This window comes from Danaus plexippus, chromosome 23, assembly GCF_018135715.1.
Source record: "Danaus plexippus chromosome 23, MEX_DaPlex, whole genome shotgun sequence".
NCBI classification, from domain to species: Eukaryota; Metazoa; Arthropoda; class Insecta; order Lepidoptera; family Nymphalidae; genus Danaus; species Danaus plexippus.
Genome location: NC_083551.1, coordinates 1,648,493 through 1,662,576, shown reverse-complemented (window position 1 = coordinate 1,662,576; position 14,084 = coordinate 1,648,493). Strand labels below are relative to the sequence as shown.

The window sequence follows — 14,084 nt, the reverse complement described above, 5'->3', positions numbered from 1 at the left end:
TTTGACTGATTCAAGACAGCTTAGGGAGTCGGTCAGAATGATAGTCTGTTTTAATCTGTGGGACTTCGCATACAGAATAGCTTCAAGAATAGCAATGGCTTCACCGGAAAATACTGAGAATTGCGTTGGGAATTTAAATTGTAAGATAACTAAGTATACCTTGTGATAATACTTTTAATTCCATACCTGTCATTTAAAATATTTAAGTGATAGTTATTAAAAATAGTAAATAAAAAACGTGTAACTCGGTTCTAGGTATTAATTTATAAGAAATTTCAATTTTCTAAAGCTAGAAAAACTCTTCAATCGATGTACTCTCTCCTCCATACTTTTATTTGCGTCAAAAAATAAGCCATGGGGCTCAGCCACACCACCAACATGAATAAGGCATGTAGAATTTTTTCCTAAAACAAAAAAAAAATCTATGTTTTTATTACGTATAAACCAAATAGAAAGAAAGAAATATCGCTACAAAGTGTGAATAACTTTTATTTAGAATATTTGACAATTATTGAATCTATTCATTTTTTTACAAACTGAGGACAAAACAATTAAATAAAATGTACGTATACGTAAATATACGTATATTTTATAAATATTGAGGACTTTATAAAATTTATTAATGTATCTACAGGCGAAGCAAAAAAAATAGGAGGTAGAGCCGCTATCAGTAACGCCATTTTTTTAATTTTCGGTGTCAACTTTACTATAAAATTTAATAATAATATTTGAGAATTAAGTAACAAACATTCTGTTAAAATTTAATTTATTCAGTTTTTATTAATGTATTTAGTTTCTACATAATATATGTATGTACATTACAAAGCTCATCTGATTTTTTTTTTATATTATCGGTACGGTTCTCACCCTAAGAATTTGGGTAATGATGTATTAATACTGAACACAAAATAAATGTCTCACCCCATACGAACACGGGCACCGAGGTGGTGTTGAGACAGCCAATCCAACTTGAGCGAAGTTACGCTTCGGAGCTTGTATCGCAGGCCGACATGCAGAGCGACGTATTAAAGTTAGAAAATTTCTTCCAATCATTTTAGTATCGCAATTAAACCGTTCACACTTTCCTATAAATAGTTTTGACGAGCTGTCGTAGCGTTTGACGTATTGTGTTGTATATTTTGAAATTGGAAGGACGAAAATATATTTTCAAGTACTGAGCTTTTTCTACCGACTACCGTAATATAATCTCTTTGGATCTAAGTTCAGTTGATCGAAACATTGCATTACGATATTTTTAGTCAGTTGTCAATTCTATCTATAGATTAAGTCGATTTTATTTCCCTACAGATAAAAAATTCAATTTTAATATTGGCTCCCAGGACAAGATAAGTTTGTAAATTGCTTAAAAAAAAGTAGATTTAAATTTTTTGTGTTGTAATTATAGAAGGTAGAGTAGACTTTAATAAAAGGCTCACACACAGACGTTTCCCGACAATAAAACAATACATTCTTAGATATAAAACGTATATTCAAAGACTACAACCTCATTTTTAATAGTTCTATGTAACAAATAGTTAATCTTACAACGACATCATAACATTACAATAATAAATAATAATACAATAAATAGTCAATAAGCGCAAATCGACGAAATAAAATCATAGATAAAACAATATTTTTTTATATCACAGATAACCTATACCTAATATCACCTGCGCGCACTATTTATTTAAAGCCATCAAGGATACTTCTAAATTCTGCATACATTTGTAAAGACAGAATGTTGTGCAATCCAAGATGGCCGCGCATTCTTTTATGACAAATATAAAACTCTTTGGACAGTTCTCCAATAATTCTAAATCGAATTTGTAATTCATATCCAGGCAGCGAGCGAACGTTATTGTTTTATAATGACGCAGCCAGTAACGGTATTTCTTCAATTCCGTCTTAATAAACGGATCCGGATATAGTCTCTTTTCAGTAATGAACGTATTATTTGTTTGTTTCTGAACTTGTTTCTCGTGTCTATCACCGATATCTTCAACATTATCGCTCTGTGTCACTGTCACACCGTTTTGGGATTCGTCAATTTTCTTTTCAATAATTTTCTCGATGTCAATATCATGTTGTATGTCCAGTAAGTGATCTGATACATTGATGTCCTGTTTATTAAATTTCACGTACAGTTGTTTTATGTCGTGAGTTTTCTCGTCGAAGTTGGGATCGACTGGCTCGTACGTGCGATCGTCTTCGTCGTTTAACGTATCGAGTACAGTAGCGTTCGGATGGATGCTGCTTATCACAGACTGATTCGATTCTTTCTCAATACTGTTTTCTTCTATATTTCCATCAGCCGTTGTTTCTTCGGGAGGTTCTTCGTGAACGGTCTCGTTTACTATGTCAGTGTTTTGTATGACAGTTTTAACGTGTTCAGAGACTTGCTGTAGTATATCTTCTTCTATATTCTTGTAATACGCTGCTAATATTTCTTTAGTGGCTGTTCTAGCTTCCATTCTCGCTTGTTTATCGATCTGTCTGACTCTTTTCGGTTCGCCGACTCCTGTCTCGTCATTTATCAAACTGCTCTTCCTCTTCTGTGTCCTCGGTTGTGTTTGTTTTTCTTTTGGCTTTGGTATCTTGTATTTCTCGCACGCCAAGTCAATCAGTTCCTTAATGGCTTTATTCCTATCGAACGTCTCTGGATCGTAATCGTCCTCGTCTCTTGATTCGTACGCGTCTTCTACATTAATGCTATTCTGTAAATCTATTTTACTATCTTGAAAATCTCTATGACCAATATCATCATTCTCGTTATTAATGAAATCAAATATATTTTCGTTGCTTCCAGCTTTGCTGTCATTTTTATTATCTCTATCTTCCAAGTCAAGGAAATCGTCGTCGAATATTGATTTATCCCATTCTTCTGTATCGATTGTTTCGAATTCTATTTCCTCTTCCGGTTTTTCGGTCGACGTTCCATTCAAGTCTGTTTCCGGTTGCGTTATGTCTATAACTGAATCGCAGCTCTGATCGCTATCGTCCGAGCTTTTGCTGGTTACTTTCACAACATGTTCTACACTGGGCGGTTTAGTTTTCAGCCAATTCTTATTCTCACAATTTCTTATAAACACCATAGTGTTGTCGCCTTTCCTAGCCTGCAGCGTGCCAACGACGTAAGGATTTATAACTTTACCGTTCTTACTGACACCTCTTATTTTAAAGTCTTCGGTTGGTAACTTTAAATCAGTTGTCGCATATTTGAGAGAATATTGAGAGAAATCTTCGCAGAGAAGTAATTTGAAGTCGGGGTCTTGTATGTACTCTATTATGACATCTGTGTAAGAGGTCATAGGCGTCAAAGTAGCTGGAAACTCAGTCTTAGGTATCGCGACTTTGTCGTCAGAGAGCATAATTTTATTCAAAATGTCCATTGTGACTTCATCACGTAATTTAGGCTTTCTTTTGATCCTCTTCTCCAAATGGTCCATTAACACAGCATCATCGATCGGCATATGCATCTGTCGTGCCAACGGTAGATAATATTTGCATAGAATTGTTTTCCTAAACTGCAAATAAGTGCACCATTCACGGAATGACAGGAGACGCTCACTCGGATCAGAATACATTCCTAGTTTATATGATCTTAAATGATTTTCCTCACAATTGATTCTATCGACTTCATCAGACAGCTTCATTTCGTAATCGTCGTCACAGCCAAAACATAATTTCAAGGCTACCAGAACGTAAGCCATGCAAGTACCTTCGTAATCCGGCACACGAACAATTTTCCTCCCGCAACAGCTTTTTATAACCAAATGATCACATGGCATTAAATTCATAAGAGATAGCACCAAGCGTTTAAAATCTTTTGGTAAGCATAATTCCTTGATATAATTAGTTAGGATTTTATTCAGATCGGGTACGAGAGGAACTCCCAGATCGAGACATTTGAAAAACGTCATCGCCATGGCTCGTATTACTTTCGGTGTGTATTCATTCTGACATCGGACAAAACTCATCCAGTGAGGTATTGATTTAGTGCTGAGCTCCTTGGGCACATATTTGACACAGGTATACAAACTGAGCCGCCCCTCTCTTATGTACCGGAATATGTGCGACAGCTGTATGTCACTTCTATCCAAGTTTAAAGCTAAATATAATATGGTCAGTAACGTCCCTTTAGTTACTATATTTATGTAACGTTTGAATTTCTCTGTGTCTCTCTTAAATGACTCCGTGCTGAGATCGTTTGATATTATACTAGAATTATCACAATGTTTCTTTGATCCGCCTAAACTATCATCATCAAAATTATTGTTGTTTCTGTAAAAATAAAGAAAAATTAGATTTTATTTCAATTTATAAATTTTAAACTCCTCACGAATTGTTATTCAGTCTTGGCTGCAAATATGTTTTAATACTGAATATCATGTGTGTGTAAAGAAAAGTTGTTTTCTTTGCTTCTTATAAACCATTTTTTTTTTTATGTATATAGAGTAATCCAATTTTTTTTATCTGTGCTCTGTGATATAGGTAGTAGAGGCTAGATATATGTATTTTTTAAATGGCTTTTATGAAATTATATAATATTATGAAATTAAAATTAGTACTCATTTCCTAATTGTTATAACTATAACTGTGATGAATATTTATAATTTTCAAACATTAATAAAAATTTACTAAATAAACTTACACATATAACTATATAAATAAAATAAGTAATCTGAAATTCAGTTTTAAATGGTTACAATAAGTTAAAATACTTAGTATATTTACTTACTCCTTGTCCTCCTTAACTTGGAACTTCTTAATATATCGCACCCAGATCCACATAACAACTGTTTTGACACTGGGTGCTGCACCCAGAGCTATAAGCTCATCAGTTAGACCAGACAGGATGAAGTTATATGCATGCCATTTATGCCACTCTCCACTCACTGAAACATGAAATTAAAATCAAATCCAGTCTTAAAGATTTGATATAAAAATTAAATAAAAAAATTACGCCGCAGTATATTTAACAATATTCAAATTTAAGGTACATTTTCAAGTCTATTTTAGGCTATGTAGATAATGAAAATTGGTAGGTCTCTAGTGAAGATATGTATAAGGGGTCACTATTGACATACTCTCGATGGAATCCTCAAGGACGGTTTTGTATTTTTTGATGGTAGTATGGGCAAAAGTTCCATCCGCCAACATAGTTTGTTCAACGACGGTCTCCCTGGCATTGACATCCTGAGTGCCGCATTCAACACAGTAATAAAACCCGTCAACGAGGTTTAGATCCGTGCTACCACAGATTTTGCAAGGATCAGTGGCCATTTTAAATAAATAATATTTAATGATATTACATTTTAAAGTCTAACATGTGAGTGGCATGCCGCGAAATTTGTTAACAAATATCACTGTCAACTGTCATTTTTTTGACGTAACAATCTGACGGATTGAATTTGAAGTCAGATACATCATACTGGATTTTATATGGAATTATCTGGAATTTATTATATTATACAGACACTACCTATTTATTATTATAAATATAAATTGTCTGTACAGTTAAAACATCTTCAACATAAACATTACAACGTTTTAACAATAAATGTAACATTTTTAAAAGTTGGCATTATTGTGACTGTTAACAATGTGATAGATTTTTTTCTTATTGCCACAGTGATGAAAAACTACTGAAAAGTTTTTTTTAAATATATGTGCAACTAAACTTTCATTAAAATAACTAATCTGGAATATTAATTAACTACTAAAAAAATATTAATCGATTTTGCATAATGGTCTTGTTTATATATCAATATAGTTGATAATCAAAAATTAGACTTTAATATGTCCTTGAAGAAAAAATTAGTTACAATATATTAAAAATGTAATTGGAAGTTTTTTCCTAGCAATATTATTAATTTACGAAATTTGTAAGAAAACAGGTTGTAATGATAAAAAACTTGCAATAAATAGTAGCAATCGACTCGAAGAAGCTTCAGTGGTAACAACACTGTATCTACTACTTTGTGGTGGTGGTCATTTGTAGCGTATCGTTGTCGTCAATAACTATACGGTCTCGGGGCGTGTTCTGTGTAACATAGGACTGAATAAAACCGACCGGCTTATTTCATCCCTGTTAATAAAACGAAGACAACTAACTGTTTCCCGGTTAAAAAACTGAAATGCGAGTTAGTTTTGAAGTCGTCACACCCTTGTGAGATCGCGGCTTAAGCGTTTGCGTGTTCGGTTTCCGCTGAGTATATCTTCTGCTGTGTTTACTGAGCTGATGGTGTGTTGTGTTAAATTGAGTGCGGGACGGCTAGTTCATTGATGGGCTGCCTATCTGCGTCGTGGGCGGCAAAACGGCCGCAACGGCGGTTACCTTTCTGGAGGGTCTACATTATCCGGCACACTGGAACTGATGGAATTAGAAAACATTGTAGCCAACACTGTGTACTTGAAAGCCAGAGAGGGTGAGTTGTTTTACAATTCATGATATTAATAAACATTCATTAAAAATCAAAATGAAATGATGCGTAAATTTTTGTTTACGGTGAATCTAGTAAACAAGGTTCGATGACCGTTGGTAACCTATCGTTAATATCATAAATATATCGGACTAACGTTCGTCTCTGCTGTGCAAGTTTTGATTAAACTGAACATGTCCACATACAGAGTGCAAATAAAAGGAAATAATTACATTTCTTATCAACAAGGCAAACAAACTCATTTCAATTAATAATCAGCTGTTGCATGTTTATGTTAAATTACTGTTTATATACGATTTCAATTAAAAGAAAACTACGAAATTGTTGGATGATATACAAATATATTTTTTAATTTAATAATATATTATAATTAATGCTTGATCATCCACATGTAGGTAACATTGGCATAATAATATTGACTTGTTACATTTATAGTGATCCTCTTTAGTTATGACATTTGATATTTAATTATAGAATATCCGTCTACATTTTTTAACTCTGATCTGTACTCTAAATAATTGAATTTATCTGACATTTTGACATTAAAATTATATAAAATTTGGATAAATAAAGTCATTATAATTCATCAACAATAAAAATCAGATTAAAGTTAATATCTTTTATGACTCTTATTAAACATAAATCCATGTATGCATATGAATTATATCATTGTATAAGCCTTTTCCTATTATTTATAATATATGTTTATACATCTATATGTATATAATTACATTTTCTGTTAAAGATGATCTGTCATTCAACCTTCGTTTTAATTACTTATTTAATTAATATAATATGTTGGTATATTTTTTATTCCGTAAATATGTTTCTTAAAGAAATATCACTGAAAACTAACTCACAGTTTTAGTCAAATGATGAGCTAAAAATATATTTTTATTTATTTATTATAAAAATAAATAAAAAATGAATAATTGTAAGTTTTTTTGCGTTTGTATTTAATTGTTATTGATTATATTTTATTAAAAAAATTTGTATCAACCATTAATGTGAGGAAAATTATTTATTTTATCTATCAATTTTTACTCAGCTAGTTTAAGTCAACATACCAACAAAGAATATGAAAATATGTAATATATCATGGAATATTAAATATGTATAAAGAAAGTATATTTTTTTTAAATAAATTCTTCTGTAATAATTTACTTACAGCCATATTAATCCATTATTTTTTAATTACAACATTAGTTATCATTTTTATTTGTTTATTTTTTTTTCTTCATACTGTCAACAATGTCATAAAAAATAATAATCTATACAGTTTGTTTGAACTTTCCTATAAGATTGTTTTTTATGTAGTAATATAGATATTGTATTAGGATCATTTCTCACTAAATCTCTAATATATATATATATATACATATTGAAAGAGTTTGTTAAGTACATTGTGGTTAACAAGTAAATACACATACAAAACTTAGTAATCATTGTTGTCACTTAAAAATCTGAAACAAATCGCTTTGGTACATTGTATTAAGAATGTACAATGATAAATATGTTCTTTCATTTTAATTATCACATACGAAGCCACCACATGGCATGCAACAAGGGTGAATATTAAATCTCATGATCGGCGCGATGTTTTTACCATGTGGCATGCAACAAGCTTATATATTATTATGTCGTGGTGATCGTGGCAGCTTTCTAAGACTGATCAGTTACGTAAAACACTTTAGATAAAATACCTTAGTAATGTCGCACGCCACGGATAATAGCTGACATACATCGTATTGGAAGTGCTCATTACAATTTGTTTTTCTTTTTTTTTTACAAATACTAAAATATATTATAAACTGTGCATTTTCTATAAATCAATCTTTTTTTTTTTATTTCGTAAGTGTGGGTCTAGATCTAGAATATAAGTAATTTTGTGTACAATATTTGTAAGTTATAAACGTAACAATATATATTAATGTTGAAGTTAGAGCTATAGATTCGTATATATATTTTTCCGAGGTCTTACCTAGCTATATGCTAGATTTCATTAAAACCGGCTTAGTGTTTTCAACGTAAGATATAAAATAGACGGACAGAAACCATTCGCACATATTAAATTTTATATAGAGTTCGTAAATCATTGGGTTTATAAGGATTCGTGATGTGTCAAGCTTTTAACCAGGTGTACTGAACACACTTACTAGCAGTTTTTAACTCCAAACTATACGTTTGTGTTTCTAACTCATATACGTACCTACGTAGACGCTATCTATCGTGTTCGAAATTTTTCGAGCGGAAGCGCGTTAATGTATTACTTAAAAATAAATGTCAAAGTATTTAATATTATTCATCATCATCATCAGCTTATTGGTGCTCACTGCTGAGCAAAGGCCTCTTCTCACATGGAGAAGATCAGAATATTGATCACCACGCTTGCTCGAGGCGGATTGGTGAATTCAAACTTATAATTTGAAATTAAAAGTCCAGCTTTCCTCACGATGTTTTGCTTCACCGTCTGTCACTGGTGTCTAACTACTCTTAGAAAATAACTATGACCAGGAAAAATCACGTTGGTACTTGCCAAGTTTTGAACCCGCACCCTCATGCACGAGAGGCGGGCCTTTAACCTCTAGGCCCACACGACTTTTATATGTATGCTTTTTCCTAAAAATCTTATTTTTCCTATAATTATCTTAGTAGAAGATTCTATTTAGTTAATACCTAACACTCTTATAACTTGTATTTTGTATCAAATTTACTATAAGATTAATTTTAATTAAAAATTAACAATTTTTTTTATGAATTTAGTTGTTATTTCGCCAGAGATGCAGTTTTGTACTTATATTTTTTAACCTAAAATAACGTCTTAGGTAAATGATGTGATTAAAAAATTATTAACTTAAATAAATAGAAGAATCAGTCTGTCTATAAATAAATAACAAAATTATAAACGTATTTGTGATTGTATTAAATACTTTGTCCGATTCCACAAAGGTCTTTATAATTACCGAATTCAGTGTTTTTTTTTCATGTAAGCAAATGAATATCGACTCTAGTACATTTTTTTAAAAAATTTATTTAATGAAGCAACAAAAATTGTATATGATTAAATATTTGTTTTGAGTCATAAAATTATAAATTATTTATTATAATATAACGAATGAATTGAAAGTAAAAACAGGGCAACACTAGATTTATTTGATTCCAATCAATTAATTCAATACTTACAAAAATGTCTAACGGTATCAAAACTGGATCAATTAGCCCTTTTAAGTCGACTGTTCCCACAAAAGACGTATATTTTTTTTTTCTGTATCACACCGCACCGAGCACCAGACTGATATTTTATTGCGAATCATTGCAACACACCGAGTTCGGATCGGCGCGGCGTTAGAAACTAGTGCGAGGATAATACGATATAAAAAATACATTATATATGATATTGCAGTATTGCGACTGGTTTTTGATTTGAAATAGGATTAAATAGGTACTATAGAAGTGTGTTTGAGATGATTTATTTATGTATCAGGCTATTTAAATGTTCCGTGTATGTATATATATATATAGAAAATAGGTCGTGATATAACTAAAGAACGTAGGTAGCTTATTAGTTATTACCAGGAGACGGACATTGGATACTTTTCATGTAATTCAGTTGAAAAAGATTAAAATATTAACTTAAAAAAATCCAAAATTTGCTTGCTTACTGCCACTAAAGCGCTTACAAGGTCGGCTATACATTGCTATTTCTTACATTGACGCAGACGAAGTCGCGGACAAAAACTAGCATATATATTATTATTAAAATAAATGAGTGTATAGATTAAAAGCTATTGTTTCAGTTGATTAAGAAAAAAATATATTATTTGGTATTATTTTATAATCAAACACTATAAAGACGGATACAGGCTATGCAGAGGTTCAGTCTCTCTTGTGTGGAAAAGAACCTGTAATAAATAAAGCCTTTTCTAGACGGCCTATCTACTAGCAGTGATGCTCATTCTTCTGTCATTACAAAAATCTTATAAATGAGTTTTTATATCGGTACAGCTGATTAAAATTTTCCGAATATTTGTAACCAACACTCTCAGCCACGGTTTAGCTTCAATCAATATTCCCACAGTCATTAAACGTCCTTTTAGATATAATTAAAATACCTTTACAATTATCTTATATGGAATGATTAGATATTTGCATAAACGAACCGTTTTGTAAGCACTTCAATATACAACACCTACTGACATCTGATATCCTTAAAAATATAATCTGTCAGTCGCCATTTTATAAGTCCTCGTTGGATATAGTTAAAAAGAGGTCGCAATCGAATCCACTTTATTTGAAGTTGGATAATTATATAATTACAGCAATTTAATTTTTTTTTATTGGTTTTCATTTTGTTACTAAAGAAATATTTTTTTTTTTGCAAAATTTTACAATTAATTTATTGTGTGCGTAGTTGTAAATGTAATAACTTTAGATGAAAACAAACAAGAATGAATTGAGACTCTTTGTATTTATATATATTCAATAAAGCTGACGACCTATTGATATCAATAGCACGGTGGCTTAGTTTGAAAAGTAACTGTCGTTCTTCCGGAGGTTGTAGATTCGAATTCAGTTCGTGTCAAATTATTTTCCTTCAATTGAATCATCACTCTCACTATATATTTTCTTCTATATACATATATATATTGTTTATTGTTATTTTTTTTTACAACTATTCATAAAAATTTATATATCATCAAAACTATTCACCTCACCATATTATTAATTACATCTACGTGTAAAAATATATACGTGTCCGCCTACGAGGTTTCCAACCTCTACATGCAGATTTTATGGTAATTCTCATATTACCATATCCATATAAGATTGGAAAGCTTTGACTATAAATAGAAATTTTGTTTTTGAAACAGCACGTTTTACATAGGACTTAATGAATAGTGTTTAAGCTGAGATGCGATATAACAAAAAATTAGGCCAAGTGCGAGTCGGACTTGTTTATGGACGGTTCAGTGATAATAATTGATAACCGTAAAAACTAGTAAAAAAATGTTTTCATCTGCCTTGAATATAATTTTTTATATTTTTTGTTTAGTTCTTGTTTGAAAAGCGATTATAGATTATAAATTCCTCTCATGTGACCACCGTCTAACTATCACGGTTCATGATATAGTCTTGCGAGAGACGGACAAACAACGGAAATTTTAGTAATATCGTCCTGTTTTATTCTTTCGGTACGGAACCCTAAAAATGGTCAGACGAAATGGATTCCTATGATCAATTAATTAAACATCGAAATGTTATTGACCTTTTATAACAATATTTGATGATTTTATCTCAATAACAAAATATTTTCTATATATTATATTTACAATACCTTTCCACTATCATATATTTTTTATATAGAATATTACATTTAAACTATATATATTAAAATTAAACTAATATTTTCGGATTTACGACGAGATGAGAGTCATCTCGTCTGTCCGTGATCACGATTGCTGCGAAGTGACCGAAACGTCGGGAGTATGTATTTAAAATATTTAAAATCGCCTAGTATATCCGAATATATTAGTTTGATTTCAATGAGTACTAGCAAAAGTCTTATATCTCATTATAAATATTAAAAAATAATAAAAACTTTGTAATAAAAGTATTCTAAATCATTCCCTGCTACATAATCTGTACAACTGTGAAAGTCTCGTCAAAAACGATCAAGCCCTTTCAGAGATTAGCGGGAATATACAGATAGACAAAAGTCAAAAAAAAACAATTTTAGTATATTTACCTCGTATAATATATGCATTTTTAATATATGGTTAAAAATGTTTTTATGTGTTCCTACAGCTATTAACTAAGTCAGAAATTCAACATAAATCTTCTACAAGTAAATTTTTTTAACACAAAATGCCGTTGAAAAGAAAATGTATCTCGTACAAGCTTTTTACTTCAATCTTCTAATATATATTAAATAATTACTCCGGTATAAAGTAAGTTTACATGTTAATGTAACATTGTTTCCTAATTAGCTCTCTGTTCTCAGCGTAGAAGTAAAATATATTAAGTAAATTATTTGCCTGCGACTCCACTCAGATATGTAAAACAAATGAAGTAGCCTACATGCAGCGTTTTCATTGTAATTAACTTATGTACATACCGCCTGCAGCGCCATCTGTCGGACTGTATGTGAATCTAAACCATCTATGGGACAAGGCAAGTGCATGCACAAAAACTCATTAAAATCGGTCCAGCCGAGCAAGAGGAGTTCAGTGCCATACACACGTATGGCAGAATTATATATATATATATATATATATATATATATATATACATATAGATATATATATAAATATATATGTATGTATGTATATAAACAGATATTTTGGCATAAAGATAGCAAGGTTTATCTTTATCTTTTTATTCAGTTTATCAGATCAGTAAAACTAAGATAGCTTTATCTGGCGTCCAATAAAAAGTTAAACTGCTTAGAGATATGAATTTATTTTTTCATATTGTATATACCCTTAACACGAGTTTACATCGTTTGATTAAATACGAGAGGTTTTTAAGTTTTTTTCTCATGTAACCTCGCAGATATATTAGGTAATATATTTATACAAATAAACTAATATGTATTATAACTATCGTCATAGGTTTATTACTAAAAGTATTTAAACTTATTGATTTTATTTTATGATTTGTGTTAAACTGCTTGCGTGTTGTTGTTTTATATCGTCCACAGTCCAATATTTTATACTAGTTTTTGTCCCCGAATTTGTCGTGCAATTCGGAATTGATAATAACATTGGTCTATGTGACGTCACTTCATACACTACACAACTGTAATGCCGTGACCTCACGGATACACAGTATTACGTAATAAATAAGCTTAGCGTTAATCTGATTTTTAAGCTATATTACTGTTTAGTTGAATCAAAATCGGTCAAGTAGTTTTTGCGTGAGAGCAAAACGGGCAAGTAAATATCACAACTATACATTAGCGGGCTGTACATGACGAATATGTTATAAAATTTTTATCAGAGTTATACACATTTTACACACGTGACACTGTTTCATCTCAGCCACATTTATTCTATAATTTTCGTATACGCAAACATTACTGACGGAACAGCTGTTATGATTTTGATAACATTAACAATTGTTACAAAAATTTCATGTTATAAATAATTTCATTTAAAAAATTCAAGCCTTTTAAAAGCTAGCAAACAAATTGTTCAAACATTTCCGTTGTGAAGTGCGTGCTTACTAATACAGAATCAAAATTAAAAAGTTTCTAACCGGTGGCAATTTATGTGAAAATGTGAATATTTTTTAAGGTTTTCGCTATAGAAATAACTTTCTTTTCATCTTAATTTACGTTTAATAAAAAAAAAACACACAATATTTTTTTATATGCTTTGTTCCAAAAAATATATTCTTGTACTAGCTTAGCTTTTATTGGAATATGACTTAGTTTGATCTATTTCTATATAACAGTAGGTGTGTTGTTATTTTTTTCATGTCTTAATTAATATCACACATTTTTACCCGTATCCTTACAACCAGTTTTCAACCTACTACATACGAAGCGTTTCCCGTTTAACGTTCAACTACATTTAATACTCTAATGTAATAGGTAAAATTTTTCAAACCGCTTCAGTGACTCAGTACAGTGAAAAG

At 30.9% G+C, this 14,084-nt stretch overlaps 2 protein-coding genes and 1 long non-coding RNA gene across 4 annotated transcripts in view; 1 reads left to right on the top strand and 2 right to left on the bottom strand.

Moving 5' to 3' along the window:
* Positions 1-245: 245 nt before the first annotated feature.
* LOC116774807 (uncharacterized) lies at positions 246-1,250 on the bottom strand. Its single transcript, XR_004353785.2, has 2 exons — positions 922-1,250; positions 246-404 (listed from the first exon to the last, which is right to left on the bottom strand). It is a non-coding gene; the product is annotated as an uncharacterized LOC116774807 (long non-coding RNA).
* Positions 1,251-1,468: 218 nt separating this feature from the next.
* On the bottom strand, positions 1,469-5,389 carry LOC116774812 (uncharacterized). Its single transcript, XM_032667576.2, has 3 exons — positions 5,091-5,389; positions 4,742-4,898; positions 1,469-4,284 (listed from the first exon to the last, which is right to left on the bottom strand). Exons 1-3 carry the CDS (start codon positions 5,284-5,286, stop codon positions 1,683-1,685), a joined length of 2,955 nt encoding a protein of 984 aa, XP_032523467.2. The 5' UTR covers positions 5,287-5,389; the 3' UTR covers positions 1,469-1,682.
* Positions 5,390-5,918: 529 nt separating this feature from the next.
* Positions 5,919-14,084, top strand: part of LOC116774950 (G protein-coupled receptor kinase 2) — a 37,515-nt gene continuing 29,349 nt past the window's right edge. Inside the window, exon 1 of one of the 2 annotated variants that reach the window (XM_061524033.1) lies at positions 5,919-6,431. In XM_061524033.1, coding sequence (XP_061380017.1) covers positions 6,380-6,431 — 52 coding nt within the window. In that variant the 5' untranslated portion in view covers positions 5,919-6,379. The remainder of the gene's footprint in view (positions 6,432-14,084) is intronic. The other variant, XM_061524034.1, reaches the window with a different exon arrangement.